We start from the raw sequence: 26,023 nt of genomic DNA on the forward strand, positions 1-26,023 counted from the left end.
TAGGACACAAAGAAGTTGGACGGAAAAAGTGCCCTCATTGAAGTGCCCTGCAAAGATAGGGGACGTGGGGTTCTGTGGGGCTTGGGCCCTCCAGTGTCCATTCTCCCTTCCTGAGGAAACAGTAGCCCTTCCCACACAGCCCCTGTGTTTCTGCGGGGCTGGACTCCCATTAGTCTATGCTAATAAGTATATCTTATTTGCTGCCCTCTCCCCCAGTCTGGTGATTGCTGTAGTGACAAGCCTACCTGCAATCTGGGCCAATGATTTTCAAGACCCTTGCAGGGACTTCTGATAAGGATATTTGCTCCCCATGCATGCTATCTGCAGAGCATCTCTTTTCTTCTAGACAGTGTAGGGCATGGACTTGAATCTTAGAAGCAAGGCAGCTATTTGCCACCACTCTGAACACACTGTCAGCCTATGGAGGAAGGAGAGCGGAGGTAATCAAGAGAAATGAGCTGGAGCCCTGATCAAATTGGACCCAAGGCATACTTTGTTGCTGGACTTTTCAGTCACTGAACCAATAAATTGTCTTTATTGTTTAAGCTAGGCTGAGCTGAGGTTTATGTCACTTGCAACCAAGGTTTCCAAACTACCACATTGTGTCTAAGATGACTGGGGTGCATATCCACTCATATGCGGGCAATGTACTGGCAGGGGCCATTGTGAGGCATTATTTTTTTTTCTGAAAAAAGACTTGTCCGAAGAGAAAGAGTATTGTGGAGAGATCTGTGCCACAACCTCTAAAGTTTTCCTGAAAGTACTACATTTAATAATAAAGTAGGCATCAATAAAAAAAAAGCAAGCCAGGTGTCAAATGCAGCATATTTTAATTTGTTTCAAATAAAGCAATATATGTATATATATATTTTTTTCAGAAAAACACCAGATGTTAAATTCTACAAAAGCGCATGTGTCTTCAGCAGATCATGTTTGTCTGATCAGTAAGGATTTTTTTTTTCCAACATTAACTCTCTAAAGACAATCAATGGACTGACATCACTGCTACAACACAGGTTGCTACTGAGCCTCTGATCTTTAGCCACATCTTGATTTTCCTAACAAATGAGTAAATACTGCCTGGCTAAAATGCTGCAATGTCTTGGTGAGAAAAAGCATCAACAGATCAAGCAAAGCCATGAAATGTTATGAAAGCAAGCTAGAGCTGATTATTAGAATTAGTAAAAATGATTAAGAGAGGATGACACAACCATATAGGGTTTGTATATTCTGATTGACTCTCTTTTGGCAGCGAATTGGGTCAGCACCTCGGGCAGGGAACCAAAACTGAGTGAAAACTGCTTTTTTCTCTCCTAGCTCAGGCCACCAACGTCACAGCTGGGACTGAGAGGACCGCGGCATCTGTGGAAACTTCTATTCTTGTAGGGCAGAGATTGCACTGTGAAACCCTAGTGACATTACCCCGGAAAGGCCTGGCCTCAGAGTTGTCTACAGCGTGCTGCCTTCGCCGGGGCTTTTCTGAATGGGCCGGGGCCTCAGGGGTCTTTGTTCCCAAGGGGGCTTCTTGGTTTTTGGCGCCACCTTTGTTTTTGGGACGGAAGCCATTGTGCGGCTGTCTTCTGTGTTCATGGCGGTTGTTGCCCTTCATCATCAAATCAGCTTCATTACCACTGCCCTGGGGCTTGGCAGACCCATTTAGCCGGTTATTATGGTACTGTGGATTAAATCTTCGTCTTTGGCTAGAAGATCCATTCTACCAAAAGAAGAAAAGAGATAGGTATTAGGTGCCAACAAACCGCAGATGCCATCAGGGAAACCAAATTTCTAAGCCACAGGTAAGCTTTTTTTACATCCTAGAAGACAATGACAAGATGAAAATGAGGTCAAGCTGATAAGAGCTTAAAAGAACAGTGGACAGTCTTGCAAGTGGAACTCCAATTACTGATGTTGGAAGAGAGGTTTCAGAGTATAAGACAGACAAATCAAGAACCAGGATAAAGAAATCCCATAAAATATGCTTAAAATATAATGTAATGAATGTAACACAGAGGCAGGATAATGATGATTCTCTACCGTGAAAATTTCTTGGACCTTCTAAACAGACTAGAAATATGAATTCTCATTACAATGTATGAGGAGAAATGTAAAATTCTGTTTAAAATTCGGTTTGTAATTTTTCTTCTCTAAAGCAGTTTTTCTATTTTATCATCTTGAAACAAATATCATAGTTTAGAAATATTATCTTGGGTAAGTATAAGGGTAAGGTGTATCTGATAGATCCTGGCAGGATATAGAAGTAACATGTATTTTCATGGAGATAATTAGTTCTTCTAAACCTTATGTAGTTCTTAGCCAACGAGTTTTGAAACATCATACTGGAAAATTGACAGCCTTCAACAAATCAGCAACCAAGAATATAAATGGAAGAGTAGAAAGGAAGCAATGGTTAGCTTGTCTGTGTCTGTACAAGGGAAAGATTTCTGAACTCTATGAGGTCAGTTACAGCCAACATTTATTGAGGGCTTAAAGTGTTCCAGGCATCAAGCAAGGTACCATCTCATTTATCATCACACTCACCCTTTAAGACAGTTGCTATTATTTGCTTCATTTTATGGATGAGGATAATGAATTTGAAGGACTTGCCCAAGGTCTACAGTTAGAAAGTGGTGGAGCTATTCCCATTTCACATACTGTCTCCTGACAAGATTCATAAATAGGTTGTTCCATGAATACGGGCCTTGGTTGAAAATCAAATCTCTACTATTAAAATGTGTAATTTTATGACTTACAAATTTATAAAGTTCTACATTTGTGCTTTGTGATGGGATGGTATAGGTTTATGGCAGATCCACCTCTAATAATTCAAGGCCCAGGCCAAGAGCACAAAGGCAAGCCCATGTACCACATGAGTGAATATTGTCTCTTCCTCCCTCTGACTCCTTCCAACATTGTGAGTGGGCCTTGCACACACAAATGTGGACACTTCAGCCTGCACACTTAAGATTTGTTCTCACACCCATGAATGATCATCCTTCGGACCTAGGAGTGTACATACTGGTAGTATGGTCTGCCCTTAAGGTGATATATCCAGGGAAGTGGTCCAAAAAAATCCTGAGAGCAGGCTTGGTGCCATTTGGGAATAGAATTCCAGGATCTTGAGTACTTGGGAGAATACAGATTCTGAGTAGTGACATCTCTGGTCTTGCTCCATAGGGATGGCCGTGGCTGGGAGAAAGCACAGGGCCTGGTACAAGGGCCTTTCTTCCCTGGGTCTACAGGGCTCTGGCTTGTGTATATATTTCCATTTAAATGAGCCTTTGCCTGAAATGCTTTGCTGAAAATGATAACAGTGAGCTGAAAAAGTATCTATGCGGCTAGCATTTAATCTGGCTGCTTTTGTTTTTAAAGAAGTGAAAGGGAAGCCCAGACTAAATTTTAGACTTAATTTTAGTATGGGGTTTAATAATGACCAAAGAACAAAAGCTGTGAACAAAAGCTATGAAGATGTGAAATATGAAATGCTCCTTGTCAAAGTGCTGTTTTAGAGTTGGTGAAGATACCTGGGGCCAGAGAAATGTCTGTCAGTGTAATTAATGAGAATTCTAAAAGACCTAGACCACAAAATCCAACAGGGCACTTGTTAGAAAACCAGCATTTGGGAATGCTTTAAAAAAGTCTCTTTATTTGAGCTCTCTTTCTTAGAATTCATGAAAGGTGTCTTTATAGCATGCCCAACGTCTGTTATCATCAAATTCCATTTCCTGTTCATTCTCCTATGATAAGAGGGAAATCACTTCTCAAGCATATAGTGGAGGAGCAAAGGAATGAAGGAAGACTGACCTTTGGACACTTACATTTTTAGGTGTTACGGCAGATGAGAATTAATAATGTCATTTTGAAATATATTCTCTATACCAAAAGCCCAAGAGAGAAAAATCTGAGCTAACTTTGGCCTCTTACTGATAAACTACACATCAATGGGAATTAAAGAATCTTCAAAACCAAATGTCAGATTCCCTCCCTCCAGTAGCGTCAGTGGCCAGGTAGTCTTGTTCCCACGTCTGTGTGAGTCCCCTCTGCACACGGGCCAGTGACCAGGGCTTGGGGGTGGTGGCCCCAAAGGCACAGGAAGAGCTGGCTCATTCAGGTGGACTCTCCTAATGCCACAGTGTACGAAGGACACTTCCTCCACCTGGGAAAGTGCCTGTGAAATGTGGCTGGATGGACCAGGGGAGTTCTGCGAGGCCAGTGGCTGATGGAGGCCTCCGAGGTCAGGAAGGTGGTTTCTGCCCGGCACCTTGCACCAGGGTCTGCCTCCCCAGAGCGGCTTACCTGCTTATTAGTTGGCACGGCCTGGTGAGAGCTGTCGGCAGCACTGGGAAGACTGCTCACCATTTTTGGGTTTGCTGCTTTACCCTCTGAGGCCTTGTTGTGATTGGATGATTTTCGGGTAAAGTTGCTCTGTTTTCCAGAGGTTGCTGCATGGGTGTTCAGCAGCGGCAGCAGGGAGCTGCAGGGAGTTCTTGAGGAATAGTTGTTCTTTGGGTGTGTAACTGCAACAAGAAAGCGCGTGGTGTTATGGGCTATGCCACAAACACTCCTGCCTTAGTAACCGATGAAAAGATGGGAGAAAGTGGCAGAAGCTTCATAAAAACATTCCTTTTTTTTTTTTTTTTAAAGCTGTTATTTGAAAGGGCACTTTTGTGTTTGTGAGGCCAGTGAAGCTCTTCAGTGAGAATCATTGAACTGTCATTACAGCATAATTATCCAAGTTGGGAAACATTTGTAGGAAATAAGACATATCTGAGCAACGTTAATATTATTCTTTAGGTTAAGCACCACAAAAGGAAGAGAGACAATGAAATCTTGGAAGTATCCTCTCATGCCTGTCCACAAGTGTATTTTGCCTCTTGACTGCCCCATTACCAAACCCATTCTTTGCCCTCCATGTCAGACCCCTAGACCAGTGGGTGCTGCAGAGACGCAGAAAAACCAGGAGGCACGTGGACACCTGGCTCATCAGAGCCATGATGTTCTGTTGGGTGTCAGGAATTTTGTCAGCCTGGCTCATGCATATTTTGCGACAACAGGGCCAGACCTACCAGCCCCAAACATGCCCTAAAGCATCTTGCATATTCCATGAGAGCCACATTATCTGGCCTTTTCTCAACCTCATTTGCTACAGCTCCACTGCAAATCTGCACCAATTCCAATGCTAAAGTCAATGCAGACTAATCAGACAGATTCCCAGCAGGCTCAGGCAGGTCTGCTCAATGTTTATTATCACCATTCCCGCTGGTTTTGAAAGAGGTGGTTTTTGATGGGATGATTTCTATGTGATTATGCTGAATCAGTGCTGGAGGGAATCACTCAAGGATAAAGTTATGACCTCCCTCTCACAGTTCACCAGAATTTGACTGCCATGCTGGACAGTAAGACCTTTGAATCTTAAAATTGTCACCAATTTTTAAAAGTAATTTTCTCTGCTACCCTTGTTGGATCAGATTTAATCCTAGGGTTCTTCCAGAGGATTAGCAGTGACTAGTAGGGATCATAGAACATTAGAAATGGAAAGGACAGGGATGCATCATTTATCCCCCAAATAAGGGATAAATAGTCCCCTTATTTATAGGTAAGGTGTGACAGCACGTTGGGGGCTGTCCGAACATGACCAGGGGGTTTCAGTGGCTCTTGTGCTCACTAGATCAGTTTCACGGGGGTCAGTCTTTCCTACAGCTCAGGGACAACTATATCTGGTTCATTAGCTGTGGGTTTCCAATATGCTGTCAACAAAGCTGATCTGGAAAGAGCCTTTTGAAGACTATTGTCTGCAACAGGGGAGGCTGACTTTCATGTGGACCCTTGGAATTTGGTAAGGGATGGCTCCTCCCACTAGATGGCACTGGACGTGCTCTGGAGGAAAGCAGGCAAGCTGAGCTGCCCACCCCTCTTCAGTCACTTGGCATCAGGGTCTTGCTCATCATCAGGCTGAAATGGAAAGTAGCTTGGGCAGTTAAATTGCCAACTGTGGAGCAGACTGTCTGTGTTTTTAGAGATGGGGCAAAAGCTGGGGGTAGAGAATGATAAATGGGTAGATTTTTATATATGGGAGAGAACATGTATTAAAAAAAGGAAAATAATTTAAAGGAAATGCAATAAGGGGGCACTTGGCTGGCTCAGTTCGTACAGCATATGACTCTTGATCTTGGGGTTGTGAGTTTGAGCCCCATGTTGGGTGTAGAGATTACTTAAAAATAAAATCTTTAAAAAAAAAAAAAGAAATGCAGTCAGAAAATCAGATAACTGCCAAAGATATGTGAACAAGGATGGTTACAGCAGTGTTACTTTAATGGTGAAAATTTGGGAGCAACCTAAATGTCCACAATCAGGGGACTGTTCACATCAATTATATTTATATAAATTATGAGTTAAATATATTGACATGGAAAAGTCTCAGCCATATGTTATAAAATGGTAAAAGCATCTCATATTACTATATATTATGTAGTATAGTATAAATTGTAACATGTAGTATAATTATAGATGTAATATATAACTTACACAAATTAAACATGCCCATAAAAAGTGCAAAAGCTACATAGAAGTAATGTCAAGTTCTCTTTAACATAGTTCTCTAATTTTAGATCAAGAAAAAAAGCACTTTCGACTCTGAAAAAAAAAATGCAGCCAAATCTCAAATTTTCAGCTGACTCTGAGGTTGTGGGTATTCCATGTCCCTCACTAGTCCTTCTTTCCCCCTTGTGCCTGTCCTTAAAGCCATTTCACTGTTCATTCCCACCTCCCCTGGTGGGTGGGCTGGAGTAGGAGAAAAAAAAAGATCAGCCAATTTTGTTGCACATTAACTGCTCTAATTAAGGCTTAATAGCGAACAAGACTAAAGCTAATGGCTGAAGTGAAGTCTTTCATTATCTTCAGACTTCACTCAGCACAGAGAGCCGACCAGGGGACAGGCTCCCAGCACTGCTGAGCAGAGCACATACGACAGCTGGGCCCTTTACGACAAGAGCCGCTTGTTCCCAGACTTGTTAGGGAGACTGGCTCTCAGTGTAACAGGTCTCTGTGGAACTAGACTATTTGAAATCAGAGAGGCAGTTTATCTGGCAGTGCTTAAGAAAAGTTTGCAAAAGATATAGACTAGTTGACCTGTTCTGTACTGCTTAATAAATCCTGGGGATTTACTGATGGGCAGTGGCATTTGAAGACTCTACGTTCAAATCTTGACATTTCTAGTGACTTGTGTCATGACCTTAGATCATTAAATCTCTTTAGACCTTGCTTTAACCCCACTGGGGGACCGCACACCTGACATTTCCAATATCAACTCCAAATAGCACCAAGCTTACTCACACAGAATTATTTAGCAAGTATGCAAAACTCACTTTCTCCGCAGAGCATGATTTGGGCCTTTAGCTGTTCAATGTCGCAGGAGAATCGGGCAGCTTTCCCGAGCTCTTCATCATATTTACGCTCGCTGACAAAGTGCTGGAGGAAAGAGAAGTAAAACAGGAGCCCCACAGTTAGAGAAATGACTGAGGCACACTGCAGATTCATTCACTCTGCTCTTCGGCTACCACTGATGGTGTTAACCAGGAAGGCAGTCATGCCGGTTCTGTCACCGTGTGGCTCCATTAAATCAGGCTTGGTTTGACCGGTCTGGAGCATGATCACCTTCTTGTTCTGGGAATAGGTGAGGATCCTGTCTTTCCCCTGCCTAGACTTGGAGAAAACCGTGATCAGGCAAAATGTGTGTCTGGACTCATGTATTTAACCTTTAGCACCCCTTGCGCTCCTTCTGGCATGTTTTGTCCTGTTATAAATTTTGGGGCTGCATTCTGTCAGTCTTCCTAATTTGGCCAATGGCTTGCTCAGGTATTATCCCTGGAGAGAAAACACGTCATCCTTCCCTGTTGTGATAGGGAGCCAGGAACCAGGAAGCGCAAAAAGCCTTTAGTAACTAGAAAACATTATCTTGAATGGTAGAATTTCAAGATTTCAATGTCTTCAATGGTAGAATTTCCCACTTCCTGTTAAAGGAAGTGGGAAAGAGATTATTTTTCAATTCATTTAAAATTTAGATCTGTGTGTAGATGTCAGAGTGAGAAATATAGAAATAACTATGATTCAGTCCCTCCTGAATTTGCCAGGGAGTTTACCACATGGCAAGGGAAACAGATACCACTAAACATAATATAAGGTAGAATGTGGAAGGTGCTTTAAGAATATAAAAGAGGAAGAATTATTTCCTACAGAGGGGAACAGAGAAAGAGTTATGTAAGGGGGAGCATTTGTGCTGGAACACCAAAAAAAATTATCGATCACTTACCAGACATGGGCCAAATTCTTAACAGATAATCTCATTTTCATCTGATCACATTATTACAAAGTCAGTACTATTATTATCTCTATTTTATATAAGGGGAATCAAGGTTCTAGGAATCTAAGAGAAAAGTAGTTTACCCAAGGTCACAGGAGCTGGACTGTTTGACTCCAAAGCCTGTGCCATTAACCATTTCATGATGAATGGGATTTTGGTAGGCAGAAATGAAACTTGGAAAATAAGTAAATTTCAATAGACTAGGAAACTGGCAACTTCATATTCTTCACCTGATGTTCTAACAAGGGATGAGAGCTCGAAGTTGGAATATATATACTGGAGTCCAGTTGTGGATTTTATTCTGATGGGAAGGGTGGACCAAACTGGGGGAGACCAGATCTGCTCTGGGGTGTAACTCTGGTCTTAGGGTGGATGACCAGGCTGAAGGGAGACAGCAGAGGGAGAGAGACTAGTTAGGAGGAAGTTGCAATTGACTGGTTGCAAGCAACAACGACCAGAAGAGCAGATGAGGAAGGAAAGGCCACTAGGACTTCACAGGACCCTCGGAGGAAGTCCTTATCCTCACAGGGCTCCCTTTCATGCTTCACCAGGGCAGAAGGGAGTCAAAAGTCACTTGCCACTTTCCACCATGCCCGACCAGGTTTTGCCTGGATAAGCAGACAATCCTATGTAAAACCTAGTAGCGGCTGAGTCCTCAAGGTACTCTAGACTCTAGAAGGTGGTTAGAAGCCAAGTGCATGTATACATGTGTGTATGTTTAGTATACTGGGGAAAGAGAAGAGGAGAAGGGAAGATGTATAAATTGTAATGTCCTGGTTTGTTATAGATACTTGTTTTCGCCTTTCTGGTAACCATTTTTTTCTGGTTACTGTACCCCAGTGCAGTTTCAGAGATCCGCAGTGTTGGCAGGTCTGTCAATCAAGGCATCCCTTGGCCAAATGGTGTATGTGATCCAAGTGGAGGCCAATCAGAATCTCTTTCTTTGGGATGCGAATTGGGTGGGGTGGCACAAAGGGTGATGACATCTGAAGGTCACGCACTCTAATGGTGCCCTGAAGAGTGTCTGGTAATTACTGCTGCCTGTATTACCCAGGTGGCTGCCTGGGTTTCTGCCTAAGTGTAGCCTGGAGTCTTCAGATCACACTTTGGTGAGCTGCACTCATATTCTTTCAAATTCCACTTGTTCTTGAGGTTAGCCAGGGTCAGCTTCTATTGCTTGCAACTGTAGAAATCCAATAAATACATATTTGTGGTGGTATTCTCAATAAAAGGGCAAGTGAGCTAGAAAAGGATACAGAAAAGAAGTCTCTGTATATTGTGTGTGATTTAGAATCCTTACTGTTACACTCAGTTCATACTCACTGTGTACTCACACGTGTGTTTATATACATACACCTAAATTACATATGGTGAAAATAATACCCCCCATTCCAGCTATAATTCATGGTTGAATAGATTTTATTTGGGTCAGTCTCCACTGCCTAAGAAAATAGCTCGTACTTCTCTGTAATAATATATCCCTTCAAACCATAGCATACTTAAATACAGTGATTAAGTTGGTTCTTCGCCCTTCTGAATGCTCTAGTTCAACACTGTGAAAGAGAGCTGGGTATATGATGTTAGGTCCTCAGAGAGCAGCACTCTATGCATGCAAAACAAACATAATGGGGATCAGATCTCTGGCTCAGAGTTCAGGCTGGGATATTTTAGAACTGACCTTAATTTCTGCCCTGAGTTCAGCCAGCTGCATCTCTGCCATCTGACTGGCTAGATCTGTCAGTCTCTTTAGTTCCTCTGCTTTCTTCTGACGAGCAGTCAGGATTTCCACTGCCAAATAAGAAAGAATACTACGTTAGGGCCAGAGACCTAAACATATTAAATGACCTAATTTCTTGGTATCAGTTCTCTCTCAACACACTGATCACTCTGTTGGACCATGACTATGTTTTCTGAGTTGGTCACCGAGGTGGGTTTGCTCCTGGTGCTCATGACTAATCACCCATTTCCGTACGTCCTTATCTGCCAATCCCCAAATCAAACACGGTCCCTTCTGATTCACTGTACACCCACAGTCTTCTTTGTTTTCTTCACTGGCGTCTGATCCCACTTACTTAATTTGGACTTTCAAATTTGTGCAGAACAACTGCTCAGAACTCAGAACAACTATCACCAAGAAAAAGACACTTAGTAAAATACTATCTGAATGGTATTGCAAAGAAAAGGAGTCCACTAAACAAAAACCATTCTTTGTGTCCACTATTAAATTCTAACATTATCAGACCTTTAACACTTACTCCTTTAGAGCAACTAGGTTTATTATTGGAATACGACATAGAAGTTTTACTTTACTGGCTTTATGTGAGCTAAAAAATGTGTCTGCTTTTGATACTCTGCAGATCTGTTTTCATTTTTGCAGTCAGAGAGAAGTTCCAGACCAGAGAGTGTCTTGTCTTTGTTTTAAGTGTCCCCCATGGAAAAATTTCAAGGTTAAGTCAAAGCCTGCTTGAACTGGATTTGTGTATACTCTTTAGCATCTGCACATGTGGAGAAGACACCAGGGAGTTTTCTGGTGCCATATTTCACACATCTGTCAGATGACCTAAAGGTTCAAGTAAACGTAGTAGTCCACAGGTGAACGTGTGTTTGTGTGTGTGTGTGTGTGTGTGTGTGTGTGTGTGTGCGCGTGCGTGTATGTGTTTCTCAAAAGATCACAGAGCTCAAAAGCAATGCATACAAACACATAGGGTGAGATTTAAATATGAAATTTCATCTTCCAATAGATAACTTGTAGTTCTTGAATTTAAGTCACATATGAACTGCCTTCATTTCTTTTGGACAAGCATTTTGAGTTACAAGAAAAAAGAAGTCCATTCAACTAAGATGATATCCATGTTGGATTCACATTACTTCTTGGTTGAAAAAAGGCCAACTGCTTTATTAGACCAGATTTGTAGCACACCTGCGTAGCCAAACAATACGATTTCTGATTGTAAGAGTTCTTAATTTATAAATGTCAAAAAGTCACTTTAAAAACTCCCAAAAAAGTTTAGAAGCAATCAAGAGTTAAGATTTCCTGCAAACTATAAACTATTCCACAGAGAAACATTGTCTTTCTATGCTGATACCAATGTTGAGAAGTCAATAAAATAAGTAATCTGTAACTCATAAAGCCTAATTGTTTGCCAAACTACTCTAATCATGCTTTGATTTTTTACCAGGACTCCCCCTGCTTCCCATTTACAATACCATGTAGCTGAGCAGAGGCTGATCTGTGCCTGTAGTCTTTCAAAATACAGAGGAGCTAGTGTAAAATGTGTCCCTACGATGGCTGTGAAAAGAATTTCCATCTGAACACAGATGATGTATTACTGAATGATGTCCCAGTTATCCAGTCAGACCAGAGGTGACAAAAAGGTGGCCTACTAACACTTCGGGCCATAGTGTACCTGTGTTTTATTTGGTCCACACATTACTTTTACAAATTAATTGTCCACATTTGAAAATTAGGAGATTCCATTTGGAACCTGGATTTCTGGCTTCCCTTAAAATATTGGCATTTCTGGCCAAAGTTGGCCAGCATTGCCATGTGGCAACCATTGGCTACCCCTGAGTTGTTGTTGCCCATTATAGATGGAGCATGGTGCCCAGCATGCCATGGTCACCCTCTGCCCTGCTCATTAAGGTTACCAGCCTGGCCCCTGTAGCCGTCTCCAATCATGGCAGAGGCTGCACTTTATGGTTGTGTCCATGCCGACTCGGACCTGGTACAAAGTGGGTGCCCACTCGGGGCGCCTGGGTGGCGCAGTCGGTTAAGCGTCCGACTTCAGCCAGGTCACGATCTCGCGGTCCGTGAGTTCGAGCCCCGCGTCAGGCTCTGGGCTGATGGCTCGGAGCCTGGAGCCTGTTTCCGATTCTGTGTCTCCCTCTCTCTCTGCCCCTCCCCCGTTCATGCTCTGTCTCTCTCTGTCCCAAAAATAAATAAAAAAACGTTGAAAAAAAAAAAAAAATCAAAGTGGGTGCCCGCTATGTATGTTTGCTGAATGGAGGACTGAATGAATGAATCAATCCATTATTCAAAAGGAATATGCAAAGAAGGAGAGAAGTCCCTTTTCTAGAAGGGCCACTTATATTCAGCACTTATACCTTTGGCTGATTATTTATTTGTCTGCCATTATAATTCACCACAGGAATGGGACGAAAGTCTGGAGTGTGAAAAGACGATTCTCTAGCGGGAAGATGAAACAAAGTATTTTGCTCTTGCAAAGATAAAAAATTCTGAAGGCCTAGACTTGATGAGCAGATAGTGAAGGGGTCAGCAGACCATGACTACACAATTAAACAGATCTGACTTTTCTTAATGGATCATTTGTGGGACCGGTGACAATTAGGGATAATTGTACTTTTTGAGAAAAACTTGGGCCTTCACACAAAAGATTTTGTAGAAATAGATATAAATGGGCCCTAAAATAGGAATGCAGGTGCAAGATCACCAATAAACTCTGAGTTTACCCTCATGCAAATGTGCATGGAAATGAATATTTTGCATCAGCAAGTGTTGGGATGAGTTTTACATATAGTCTCATTAACATTTCAAAGCATTTCATTATGAAAAAGGCTTAAAACTTGAGATCTAAAGCCAGAATTCTGTGGGGACACCAACATTTTCACCTCAAAAACATCAACCACAGAAACAAAAAGCAAAAACAAAGCCAGATCAGATCCTAAGATTCATTGATCCCCAAATTTAAAATAGAATAATAAGTTATATTTTGCAAGCACCATCCTTTTGGAAATCTGTAGAGGGAGACAGTTTCATAAAGCTTTAATTTTCACTGCATTCATGACTTCATTAATATTATTTCGGTGCTTTTATAAACAGTATCTGGTATGCTGAAATCCATTTTCTCAATAGGATTTATAAATTCCTTCAAGTTTTTGCAACACATTGGAAGCTTGCTCTTGTTGCTTGAACCATGGAAAATTTTAGGGCTTCTCAAATAATATTCCTTAGCAGAGGGTGGACTTGAAATAGGCACAAAGCTTTCAAGCACAAAGATTCTTTGAAACCCTTTTTATTATTGGGAATCCTGCATTTTTACCTCATAATATATCTGTGTTTCTGTTAATATAAAGTAATGTTTTCTTCCCAGATCGGCAATCAATTTGATATCCCAAGAACACACCTATTTTGGCCTTCAACAAAATTACCCTCAAACAAATTTCAAAAAAATTTCACTCAAAGTCTGAGACCACAGCACTGCAACATGCTTTGTTTCTTCATCTGTAAATGTCATGATCATATATACCTTGTAAGGCTGTTGTGGAGCTAAATGACATCACTGATGTGACATGTTCAGTATCATACACTAAAAGATGCTAACCTCAAATGTGATTAATAAAGTGAGATATAGTCATCTAGAATATACGTCCTCTTTTTGCAATTACTAATATTGGATCCGACAGCCTACACTAACTAATTACAGTAATTCATTTAACAAATATTATGAAGTACCTACAGTCTTTTCAGCACTGTGTTAGATGCCATGACAGATAGAGGGGCTTATGTCATAATTGAGGAAATAAGGTTTATAACATGTGCAGCAAATAGAAAGTATGGGAAGTACTTGAGATCATAGATGAGCAAGCTCAAGATGGTGGTTGTAAAGACAGTTCAGTTCTTAGTGGAGGGAAATTCAGTGGTTCCTTGTGCCTGTGGAGAAGACATATAGTTGACACAGGCATGTCACCTGAGAGATGCTGCATAACCCCTTTGGCTTCCATTTTCTGGCTGTCACATGAGAAGGCTGGACAAACTTCTTTACCAGTAAGTGCTTTTCCCTTTTTGTACACATACTGTGTCAGGCACTGTGCTAAGTGCCTGGCATATATTTCTCATTTTATCTTTACAATAACTATTTGAGATAGATACTATTCTTATTCCCCCTTTTCTGATAAGTAACCTCGGACTCTGAGAAGTTAACAAAATGGTACAAGGTCACACAGCCAATAAACAGGTGGAACCTGGATTTGAACTCAGTTCTGCTTGCCTCCAATGCATGCAAAATGGCTTCCCCACGTTCTGGGCAGTTCTAAAACCAGAGCTATGGCATCAATTACTGAAGTTAGGCAAACACTGCCAACTGTCTTGCCATTTCAGCTAGGCTGAAAGCTCTTTATGTGCAGGTCCCAAAGTTTACTGTTTGCTGCTTAACACAGTTTCTGACAGTACATAACACATACAAAGCACATAGTACATGTTTATTGATTGAATGAATTTGAAAAACAAGGATGCTCTCCTGAGATACTCTAAATCCCACAGGTCTTGGCACCCAATATTATTGTCTCAAGGAGATAGAATGAACATGTGAAATCTGTGGTCTTTCGTTAACCTGTTAGAAAGTGACGTGCTAGTAACTATGCATTTTGGTACTAGAGAAACATTTGTGTCTGTGCTGGCTGTGAATATTTTTACCAATAGCACATGAAACTTAAAAGAAAAAATAAGCTATACCTGAGAAACAGGGAAAATCCCAAATCATGTGGTAATCAACTTTTACCGAAGAAATCAACAGATTTCATAAGAGTAAAATAATTTCACAATCAAAGGGATTGCATAACTACCTAAATATTCCACAGCTGAACCCTGGATCACATTTAGTTTTATTTAATAAAACTTGCTGCATTTTAGATTCTAACATGTTGCTTAAGATTATTTTTGAAAGACTGTGTAACAAACACACTGATAGCTATTTTCCATAAAAAGTGACTACTGAATTATGACCAAGGGCCAGGCAAGAAAAATACAAAAAGAATGAAGAATCTGTTCTGATCCTTCATTCTGATAAAAAGAAAGGCATTGCAGTCAAAGGGGAAGGAATTTAGCTGAAACCAGGTTGGGGTACAGACTGCCATTCATTCAATTAACAAGATAAAATTTGGGTAAGGATGAAAAACTTTAAATGCCCAGGAGATAAGAACTATAAAACTAAATCCCAGCTGAAAAATACGGTTTTAGCATTCCCATTAACAACTTCAGGCTGAATTCGATAATAAAAAAGGGCTCGGCAACTCCACTTGTGGCTTGGTGTTGAATCTGACTGAGCCATCTTGTCTCAGTTAAAATTTCCAGCCCATGAACCTCAGCCTATTTGAGGTAGTCCTGTCCTACTAGCTGTTGAGTTACCTTACAACAGTGGAAAATTCAGAATTAGAAACAAGTATAAAGATAAAACAAATCAAACCGAAGGTATACTGATATTTTGTGTTATATTTAGGAGTTTTGCAATGATCAAGATCATCTGTTTATTGTTTAAACAGTTACATTATTACATTAAACCATCCCCATTTGTGATTTTGATTTAAAACACATAATTGATTTTCTTTTGAGGTGTTAATCTGGCAGGTGTCAGCCGATTTGACTAAGTTTGTAAACAGAAGCGGGAGGGTTTTAAGAAAACTTCATTTAGTATAATTCTAAGTTTGAATTATTAATCTTATAAGAGCTGCTTAAAAGCTTGGAATATGTTGCTCTTAGGTTTATGAGTTTGCCTTGTCAGGCATCTGAAATGCTTGAAAAAAATCAGATGGATTAAATTTATAAATGTACTTCAAAATGTTTGAGGGAATTTAAGTAAACTTCAAATGGACTAAATTTTTTTTAGGGGAATTTAATTTGTTAAACTTGTGTTAGTTGAACCTAAGAAAGGACAAGTGAAAAGGACTGTATAAGTAACATAGCAACATGTGTGAATTGCTGGGGTGTCTGGGTGGCCCAGTTGGTTGAGCGTCTGACTGGCTCAGGTGATGATCTCATGGTTGGTGGGTTCCAGCCCAGAGTCAGAACCCTGTGACAGCTCAGAGCCTGGACCCCGCTTTGGATTCTGTGTCTCCGTCTCTCTCTGCCCCTCCCCCACTTGCCCTCTGTCTGTCTCTCTCTCAAAAATAAACACTAAAAAAAAAAAAAAGACGTGTGAGTTGTGAAAGCTTAAAAACTTATGTTTTAAAATTTAATTTTAAATTCAATGTCATGTTAAGCCTGATTAAAACTATCAGTAGTCCTTTATACGCACAAAATTTTAAATAGCTAACAGCTATTATTTGCCAAGTGCCTTATTCTGCTGTGTGCTCAGTGGTGCTACTCCTCTGACTTTGTTCCACATGAGGTTCCTGAGGTTTCCAGGGGCTAAGTGACTTGCCTAAGGTTACAGAGCTCATTAATCAGTGTGAGTTTTAGGACCCCACTCAGAATCCATATCAGTGTCAGTCGACCTATGGATTGCTTCTGACTGGGAGGCTCCTGACCAAACAACCATGTGTCTACTTACTGGCTTCTTCTTTAACTTTATCCATTTCTGCCATTAATGAAACTTCTTTGTCAATGATGCTGGGGGGGAAGGGGGAGGGAAACAAAAACAAAAGCAAAGAATGCTTAATCAAAGATAAACTTTTAATAAGCACTGGAAGCAGAAGAAAAATTATTTTCATTAAACAAAAGACAAAATTATCATAAATATTTCTATGTTACAATGCCAGCAGCACACTCTGCCTTTTCCAAAAATGAGGCAACACGGAAGGGATGCTCTCAAGTATTTCATAGTGACATCTGCTGATTAAATCATTGTCAGCAAATCTAAAAAAAAAAAAAAAGCCTTTTCAGACTTTCAGAATTGTGCTGCTTTGAATTTAAATTTGGGAGTATTTTTGCCCTATGAATTCCAAAGTTCCACAACAATGTAATGAGTATTTGAAAAGCTGCCATTCAGGTTATCAAGGGCAGTAGTTCTCAAATGTCTCTGTGCATGGCTCCTCTAGATTCTGGCTGGGAGGCAGGGAGGTGAGCCCATCTCTGATTCAGATGGTCTTGGGACCTACTTTGGGAAATATCATCTGGGTCCACCCATCCATGTGTTCAAAGAGTCTATGCCTTATCATTCCCCCAAAGAAGCATTTCAACTTCAAATTACTTACCCTCCCACCCCACTGTATTATTTTTTGGTTAGTTCTTTGAAAAAAGTATTACCTGCATAAAGTAAATAATTATCTGTCTAGAAGTTTGTTTCTCTTCCATCCTGACTCCCAGTTCCCCTCACAACAGCAACACATGTGAGACTTCCTTTATACAGTTGATTCTTGAACAACATGGGTTTGAACTATGTAGGTGCACTTATATGTGGATTTTTTGAGGGGGGGGGAATACAGTACATTACCATAAATGTGTTTTCCTTATGATTTTCTTAATAACATTTTCTCTTCTCTAGCTTACTTTATTGTAAGAACGCAGTATACGATACATACAACATACAAAATGTGTTAATTGACCCTTTATGTTATTGGTAAGGCCTCTGGTCAATGGTTGGCTGTAAGTTAAATTTTCAGGGAGTCAAAAGTTACATGCAGTCTTTTGATTATGCATGGGGGACCCCACCCCCCCGCATTGTTCAAGAGTCAACAGTATATCCTTCCATAAGGATATATCCTTATGTATATATAAGCATAGATGTGAGATGTTCTTAAATTTTCATTTCCATCATAAATATTTCAATACATATCTCAAAAAGATAAGGACTTTTTGGGACTATAACCATAGTATTACCATAATATCTAAAAATATTAACAATAATTTAACGTTATCAGATATACTCAGTGTTCAAATCTCCCTAATTGTCCTATACAGATTTTTTATCAGTTTGACCAGGATCTAAACAAGTTCCAAGCATTGCAATCGGCTGATTGTCTATTAAATCTGTTTTAATCTATAAATTCCCTCCCATCTCTTTTTTTTCTTCTTTGCAACTCATTTGTTGAATATACCAGGTTGTTTGTCCTGCTACACTATCCACAGTCTGAATTTTGCTGACTACATCTCCATGGGTATTTAACCCATTCTTTTAATTTTCCTATGAATTTGTGATGAGATACAGAAATTTGATTAGATTCAGATTTGTTTTTTCTTCTAAAGAATACCTTATGTTATCTGCTTCTACCGGCAGACACATAATGACACAACACAGTTATAAATACTCCTCTTGAAAAAAAAAACCAAACCTGAATGTATTTGGATTCCTCCATCTCACAAGTTGATAGGAAATACAAAGGACATCTCTATTTTTATATTAGCCATTGATGATCGTTGCCTAGATCAATAGGGTTTTAAAAAGGGGATATTCAAATTCTATCATTCCTTCATTTATTTACTAGAAGACTTTCACAAAGAGAAACTTTCTCTTATCAGCTATTTGGGTTATCATGCCGTTTAAGTAGGTAAGGCAGGGTAAATGCTGGTGTATCAGTTTTCAAAATGATAGTTGGTTCCTTAGCATCCCCCCAAAGTAACCAATGAGGTTTTTTTTTTTTTGCTTGTTTGTATAGTTTGATTATGAACTCATAATTAACATGCTTTAATACACTGCAGTTATCTCCATAATTATTATCTGTTTCAACAGATGTACTTTTTTCCCCATCGGGTGTACTTTTAAAATTTAAAGTGATTTGAAAATTTATTTCCTCTTAAGAGTAATATTTTGTAATCTCTGTCAAGGTAAGAAGGGATATATCTATAGGAGTTCTGGGGCTCTTCATCCAGATGATGTAACCTGAACACCTGGAGAGCAAGGACAGTATGCCGAGAAGCTCAGCTCTTTCCAACCAGGAAATCCTCGTGGAAAGAACTGACGTGTAGAGTGAATGGCACATTCTCCAGAGCTGGGCTCTAAGCCTAATCCATCAAGTATGGATATCAACTATCCCCATGAAGCATATGGCTTAAGGTCACTGGATATGATCACTTTGGTGTAGCCAGCACATCAGGATACTTGTACCTTATTTATTGACATTAAATAGGTATGATGTCAATGTGCTTTAAATACAGGGAATACAAAAGAAGGAAGTCTTTATCCTGTCTCTGTCCCAGCTTATTCAGTTCCCTTCCTTGGAGGTCTCCACCATTACCATCACTAGCTTCTTGAATTTCTTTCCAAAGGCCATCTATTCATAAACCAGCATATGTTTATTAATCATATGAAATGCTGAGTTAGGCCAACAGGCTTATGCTCCTGTGATTATAAGGTATATTTAGCTTCTCTGTCAAGTTCACATGTAGCCAATACAGGCCAAGCAATTTGTTGTTTTTGTTTTTAACAACCCTCTCAGAGAGGGCTGTTCTGTATTAGTTTAGGGAAAAGAAGGCTAATGGATGAGCTATTAGGGAGATAAGAGGAGAACCTAGAAATCTGGACTCAGGAGCCCCAATTACAATACGATTAAGCTACTCTGCCTAAGAAAATGTTTTGAATTTCTATCCCCTACAGAAAGAGAGGCAGAAGAGAGAGGTAGAAGCGTCATCAAGAAGGCTGGGAATTGTACAGAGTGAAGGCCCTGGGAGAAATCACCAGTAGTGGGATGGGCAAAAGAACTGCCGGGAGCCAGAAGTCTAAGGTGTGCACTGTGAGGACTGTGATATGAGCCTCGCTGGGGACCGCCCGATCTTCACTGTGCTTGGTGCAGCCGGTCTGAATGTGCGCAAGTGAACACACACATGGTCAGCTGAGGAGGTGGCTGGGTTCCACGTTTGGGTCAATTTGAGGCTGAACAGATGGGAAGGCAGACTGAGGGTGAGAATGTGGAGCCCACCCTCAACCCCGGAACTGGCACAAATCTTACAGAGGGCTTTTGACTTCCACTGGACACGAATAGGAGTCCAGGACCACTTCTTAGGAACTTAGGAGCAGGGACACTCCAGCTGAAGGATGGGCTACAGGTCATGTGAGCCCTGCAGGTAGCTTGTGCTCCATTCTCTTAAGCAATGGAGTGCAGCAGGATTGCACAGGTTTGGGACGGCAGTGCAGGAATGTGCCACAAAGAGCACTAGAAACCACACACACTGCACAGGTATTTGCTGAGTGCCTGCCATGTGCCAGCGAGGGTGTTGAGGCAGGGAATGCTGCTGTGGATGAAGCCCCCTGCCATCCCTGTGGAGCCTACAGTCTTTTGGGGAAAGCTGAGACGAAGGGGAGAGGACCTGCCAAATTTACTGGGGAAAAGCAAAAAGCAGACGGTCAGGGAAGAAAATGACGGCAAGAAGAAATTCCTCCACCCGAAACCAATGTCCTAATTAGAGTCTGTGGGATTTGAGGGCACACAAGGTACACATAACTAAAGGACATACATGCACCCAATACAAGAGTGGGTGTCCTTAGCCTTCTCATAGGTGGGGGAGGAGCACAGCGCGGGGAGTGCCCGGGCAGGGTCCCACGGTCCTCCCACGCATTCAGTCCCGGAACAAGGCTGAGACCCCGGGAACCCTGCAGCCTGTGTGTGCGTGTTGGGAGGAGAGAATGGTGGAGGAACGGGCCTTTGCTAATTTCTTTACTAGCTACAAGATCATGGTAAATTCTTGTTGATTAAATTTGTTAACATAATTATGTGCCCAGAGGGTTTACGAGATGGACATTTTGGGTATAACACATATCCCCAGGTCTAACGCATAACAAAGCTGGATATTCATACAGTGGTTAGTTTGGGCCTTCTGGGGCCCAACAGGAGGAATGAAGGTTTTCACAATAAATTGTTAATCTGCTTAATGCCCACTTGAGGGTGTGATAAAGCTGTGAGGTTGGCATCAAACCATGCTTCCATTCCTCTGGGTATTTCAACAAAAGATTGTCCTCAAGCGTCTTAGTAATTCAAGCATTGCTACGTATGACTGCTTTCAAACCTCATGTGCAGAAAGGCAAGCCAGGAATCTCTGCTGAGTCAGGACCCTGCTCAGAACCCATGAACTGAATGCAAACCAGGATTAGGTGCCAGACTGAAGCAGCTCCCTCCAAACCTCCCTCAAGAATCTCAGTAAGATACACCTGAGGGTTTCTTTGGCTTTCACTTCCAAGGCAGCAGGATTGCGGAAGGGAAGTAGATACAGAGGGTGAAGAGGATTTCATAGTAAAGGCCAGTCTGTTCCCTAGCAGGCTGTCAGACAGTGAGGAGCCAGCATTACATCAAGCTGAGAACCAGATCGAAGGAAGGGTATGAAAGACTGTGTCTAAAAAATTCCAAATGCCCTCAGGACCTGAGGTCACATCCAGCTTCATGAGCACTTTCATCAGTGCCCTGCATGAGTCCTACTAGATCTTCTTAGAGGTCCTAGGACAGATACATACACTAGGTGCACTTGATGAGAAACACTGCAGGCAGGTAAGGACACAGGGTAGTACCAGATATGCAGGTAATCTGGAGTACCAGATATGGAAGGCAGGAGGGAGGGTCTTGAGAGAAATGACATCAGAGAGTTGAAGAGTCACAGAGAAATCAAAGGCAGTGTCACAGACCACATTCCTACTGAGGAACAGAAAGGGCACATGCTTGCTTTTTAGGTATACCTGTGCAGACAAGATGTCAGCCCTGAGTTGCCTTAAAAGGAGAGCTGATCATAACTGACACATCCTTAGTGCTTACTGTGTGGCAGGCACAACAAGTAGAGCACTAACACTTTACTGGAATGACCTTGATTAAGCTTCATGAAATCCCAAAACGTATGAGCTCTGTTCTCTTCTCACCACAGGGCCTTGGCACATGCCCTTCCCTCTTTTGGAAGACAACCTCCTCCCCAACCCTGCCTTTCTTCACCTCATTAACTGTGAGTCTTCCTTCAGGTCTCCACTAAAATTATCACTTTTTCAGGGAAGCTCTGGGTTTAAAAATCTTCTACTTTATGGTCTTAGACAACTGTGGGTTCCTTGACAAGAAACTACTCAATAGTAATAATAACCAAATTATGGAAATAGCCCAGATGTCCATCGACTGATGAATGGATTAAGAGGATGTGGTGCATGCGTGCGCGCGCACACACACACACACACACACACACACACACTGGCATATTACTCAGCCATTAAAAGAATCTTACCATTTGCAGTGATGTGGAGGGAGACAGAGGATTATGCTAAGCAAAATAAGAGAAAGCTAAATACCATATGCTTTCACTCATATGTGGAATTTAAGAAACAAAACAGATGAACACGGGGGAAAGAAAAAAAAAGAGGGAAGCAAACCATAAGAGACTTTTAACTATAGAGAACAAACCGAGAGTTACTGGAGGAAAGGTGGGTGGGGGGATGGGCATTAAGAAGGGCATTTGTTGTGCTGAGCACTGGGTATTGTATGTAAGCGATGAATCACTAAATTCTACTCCTGAAAGTCGTATTACAGTATATGTTAACTAAATAGAATTTAAATAAAAACTTGAAACATAAAAAAAAGAGAAACTGCTCAATAGTGATAAATGGGAAGGAAGACAACATATTCATTTTTTTCCCGTGGGATAGCAATAATGAAACTTTTTAATTGGTATACGGTAGTGCTTGCATATAAATCATGTTTAAGCAAAAAATTATATAATTTTGTCACTGATGGAATCTAATCATTTGAGACATAAGCTTATGAATAAAAGTGCAATGATAATCACCAAACCACACAGGGTTTGGCTCAGAATCAAAACAGGTAGTTGATGATTCTGTATGCAAATTAGGGTGTTAATAAATTATTGAAATTTGTGCTTTCCCCCACTAATCATCTGGTTTTGAACATTTTTGCTTTGGAACTGTAATCCTCTGTACTTGACAGAAATACAGAACTCTTCAGCCTTTCACTGACCACTAAAAGTTCTTTAAACGGTTGGATAAAGTCCTCTGGAGGGCACCAGACTTAAGACACATTGAACATGTTTTACATAAACTGCGCTCACATAAAACCTATGCTGACCTCACATGTTTCAGATGTGCCCTTTATCCTTCCAAAAACACATCTTCTCATTTTATCTAAACTGTCTGGATAGTAAAATTTTATTCTGTTGCCATAAAAAAGCTTTTATTATTAAAGCAATAAGGTGTAAGGAGGAGATTACCATGGCAAAGCCTTTATGGTTTATTATATAGTTAATCACAGAGATAAAGTGTCATTTTATAAAAATGTTTCTCCACTGTCTTGATTCTTTTCTGTAGAGGACTTATAATAACAATAATAAAAAGAATCAGAGAGGCACTTCAGCAAGAAGAGATTTATTATTTTCTGCTCTGTGAAAGGCTCTTCTCTAAATCCAGAGGCTAAGACACCGAGTGACGAAACGGCTTCCTTTGGAAGCTGGGTGCACCACGTTGAGTCCAGTGCTCTTCGTCAATAAAGATGCTGTGATGGGGAGGCAGCCACAGGACTGTCAGTGGCTGATAAGCTGGAGAGCAGAACCTGCTGGTGGGTACGGGGGAACGAAAGCAGGATCTCAAAGGGAATTTCAAGACACCAATCTGCAACAGCAGCCAGACTCCATGTTAAAGAGTTAAAACTAGACCACAGCTCATCGCCATGAGTTTGCCTCAGGGAGGCTGTGGTGAGAGAAACTGCCCAGACCATCTGATCCCTGACCATCTGGCTTCAGGACCTTCTTGTGGATGAAGTGCTTACCTCCTCAGCTGCCAAGCAGAACAAAGCGGGCGGAGCGGAGGGGCAGGATGAGAATCCTGCAGAAGAGCCTCCTGTCTCCCCCCCCCCCCCACCCCCCGCACCCAGTACAGAGAACGGGAATGTGGGAACTGCTGGGGGGGAAAGAAGGTGATGTTTCAGCCTTTCTGGCTTGTACCAAAGAGCATAAAGTGGGCAAATGAGTGATAAAGTCAGAAAGCCAGACTTTGTATATAAAGAATTTCTCTCTTTCACTGAAGAGAAAGAGTAATGTAAAATCACCCCCCGCCCCCACTGTGGGCTGTGCCCCTTCCTACTGCATCAGGAGTAGGAACTGTGAATGCCCAGAGGAATGCCAGCTGAGCTCCCGGCTGCCTCGTAGTGCCTGGTGGCTGCCACGTGGGCCTTCAGCTGCGGAGCTAGCGCTGATGGAAGAGGCTGCCTGTCCTTCCCCTCTCCTGGGTCAGAGGACTGTGCCCACCAGGTGCCACCTTTATTAAACATTTAAGGTGCACTACACTGTTACCATGGGTACCATTTCCAGTCCAACTCCACAAGTACTAGCAGGAATTCTTGGACCCAGGGTTTCAGCTCACCCATTTCTCAACTATTGCTGTTGTCAACAGAGCTTCTGTCCTGGCTTGGTAGCCACAAATGCGTGAGACTATGTGTGGCTTCCTAGGGTCAGAGGACTGGCACCTCTACCACTTACAACAGGTGCCTGCAAACAGCACCCGTGACCTTGTATGCTGCCAATTCCCTGTTCCTCCTCTGTTCTGCTTCCTGAAGGGTAGCAGAGTATGCCCCCCACCCCCAAATATGGCACTCTGATGTACTGATGATTGTGAGCTGCAGGCACTTGAAAAACAGCCGGGGCAGGGAGATGTTGTCTCTGAACTCCCCTCATCTGCTTGAAGGCGGAGCCTCCAAAGGAACTCAGTTGTCATAAATCCCCTCCTGGGGAGTTTTGCCAACCAGGTAAGATTGCTGACTCCTGTCTCAGGAGAGGAGCCTAGAAGTCAACACCACACTCAGACACACTTTGTCACAAATGATCATACCTTCCGTCTATTCTTCTAAGGGCCCACTCATCTTTTCTAAGAATCACTTACTCTCCCCTGAAAGGCCTATATCCCCCTCTCCCCTTTCCCTGTTAACATGGTATTTAGTTCTGAATTCTAAGCCACCGTGGGAGCTCCTTGCTTCCTCCTGGGTATCTCCTCTGTATACATGAGGTGCACATGTTAACAAACTTGTTTGTTTTTCTCTTATTAATCTTTTATTACAGGGGTCTTGGCCGAGAACAAAAAGGGTAGAGGGAAAATCATGTTTCCTGCCCTATATCCCCATCTTGTCCCCTCTCCTGTGCCCTGGAAGCTGGTCACTGGTATCGTCACTCACCCAGTTTCTGTGACTCCTTTTCCTTCTCTTCCCACGTGATCACGTCCTCTAAAGTCTACCCCAGAAATGTCTCCCCCACCCTACTCCTCGCCCACTGTGGCTGCTTACACTCCAGGCTCAGTACTAAGTAGCTGGTTATGTTGCATTCTTTAGTTGTACAGGGACCCTGGGGTCTGTCACATTCTACTCGGTACCTTTTTACGTTTAGATTTTACAACAAGTGGCATTCTTTTTGAAGACTGGGATTCTTCTTTTCTGAATGCAGCCATGGTGACAAACTGATCTTTCTAAAGACTTCCCGAATCCCACCCTTTTATTTGGCAAACATAACAAAACCCAACATACATGTCTACAGCATGTAGAGTAAGCTGAGACAGCCCTCTGGAAAGCTGCTTAGTCATTGGGACTATCAGGGAAATAAAGCAGCGCATGGTGCCTCTGAGCATGAATCACACTTAAAATATAAAGCAGTTAAAATCCCTCTGGCTGTCAATGAATGCAGTAACTGCACTCAGTTTGCCAATCAGGCTGAACTCGTTTTAGTTCTGTTTCTTTTATCAGAGGTAATATTATCTGTTAATGTTAGTATCTCTTAGTTTTGTATTTTATATTGGGATCCTACAATGATTTAAATCACAGTCAATGAATATTTCATCACACTGTGTGAGGTGCACCTGTGGAATGAGACACGTGCAGATTTTAGCATAAGGAATGACTTCCAATACTTATAAAATCCAGGGTTCCTCAAAAAGCAAATAGCTAATTGAAAAAAAAAAACACAGGGATTCTTTTTCTTCTCGGAATTTTAAAAATGATATCAGAGTTGCAAAATCCTATAAACTGTACAAATTCTGCAAT

At 41.5% G+C, this 26,023-nt stretch overlaps 1 protein-coding gene across 7 annotated transcripts in view; it reads right to left on the reverse strand.

Moving 5' to 3' along the window:
• Nucleotides 1-813: 813 nt before the first annotated feature.
• Nucleotides 814-26,023, reverse strand: part of SPATS2L (spermatogenesis associated serine rich 2 like) — a 166,428-nt gene continuing 141,218 nt past the window's right edge. For all 7 annotated transcript variants that reach the window (XM_053906493.1, XM_019428377.2, XM_053906515.1 and 4 more), the window contains 5 exons: nt 16,642-16,700; nt 10,035-10,144; nt 7,362-7,464; nt 4,294-4,514; nt 814-1,714 (listed from right to left, as the gene is read on the reverse strand). In XM_053906493.1, the coding sequence (XP_053762468.1) occupies nt 1,319-1,714; nt 4,294-4,514; nt 7,362-7,464; nt 10,035-10,144; nt 16,642-16,700 (889 nt within the window). In that variant the 3' untranslated portion in view covers nt 814-1,318. The remainder of the gene's footprint in view (nt 1,715-4,293; nt 4,515-7,361; nt 7,465-10,034; nt 10,145-16,641; nt 16,701-26,023) is intronic.

The sequence above is a fragment of the Panthera pardus genome, unplaced genomic scaffold (genome assembly GCF_024362965.1).
Source record: "Panthera pardus isolate Hobbes unplaced genomic scaffold, ASM2436296v1 HiC_scaffold_10, whole genome shotgun sequence".
In the NCBI taxonomy this organism is placed as follows: Eukaryota; Metazoa; Chordata; class Mammalia; order Carnivora; family Felidae; genus Panthera; species Panthera pardus.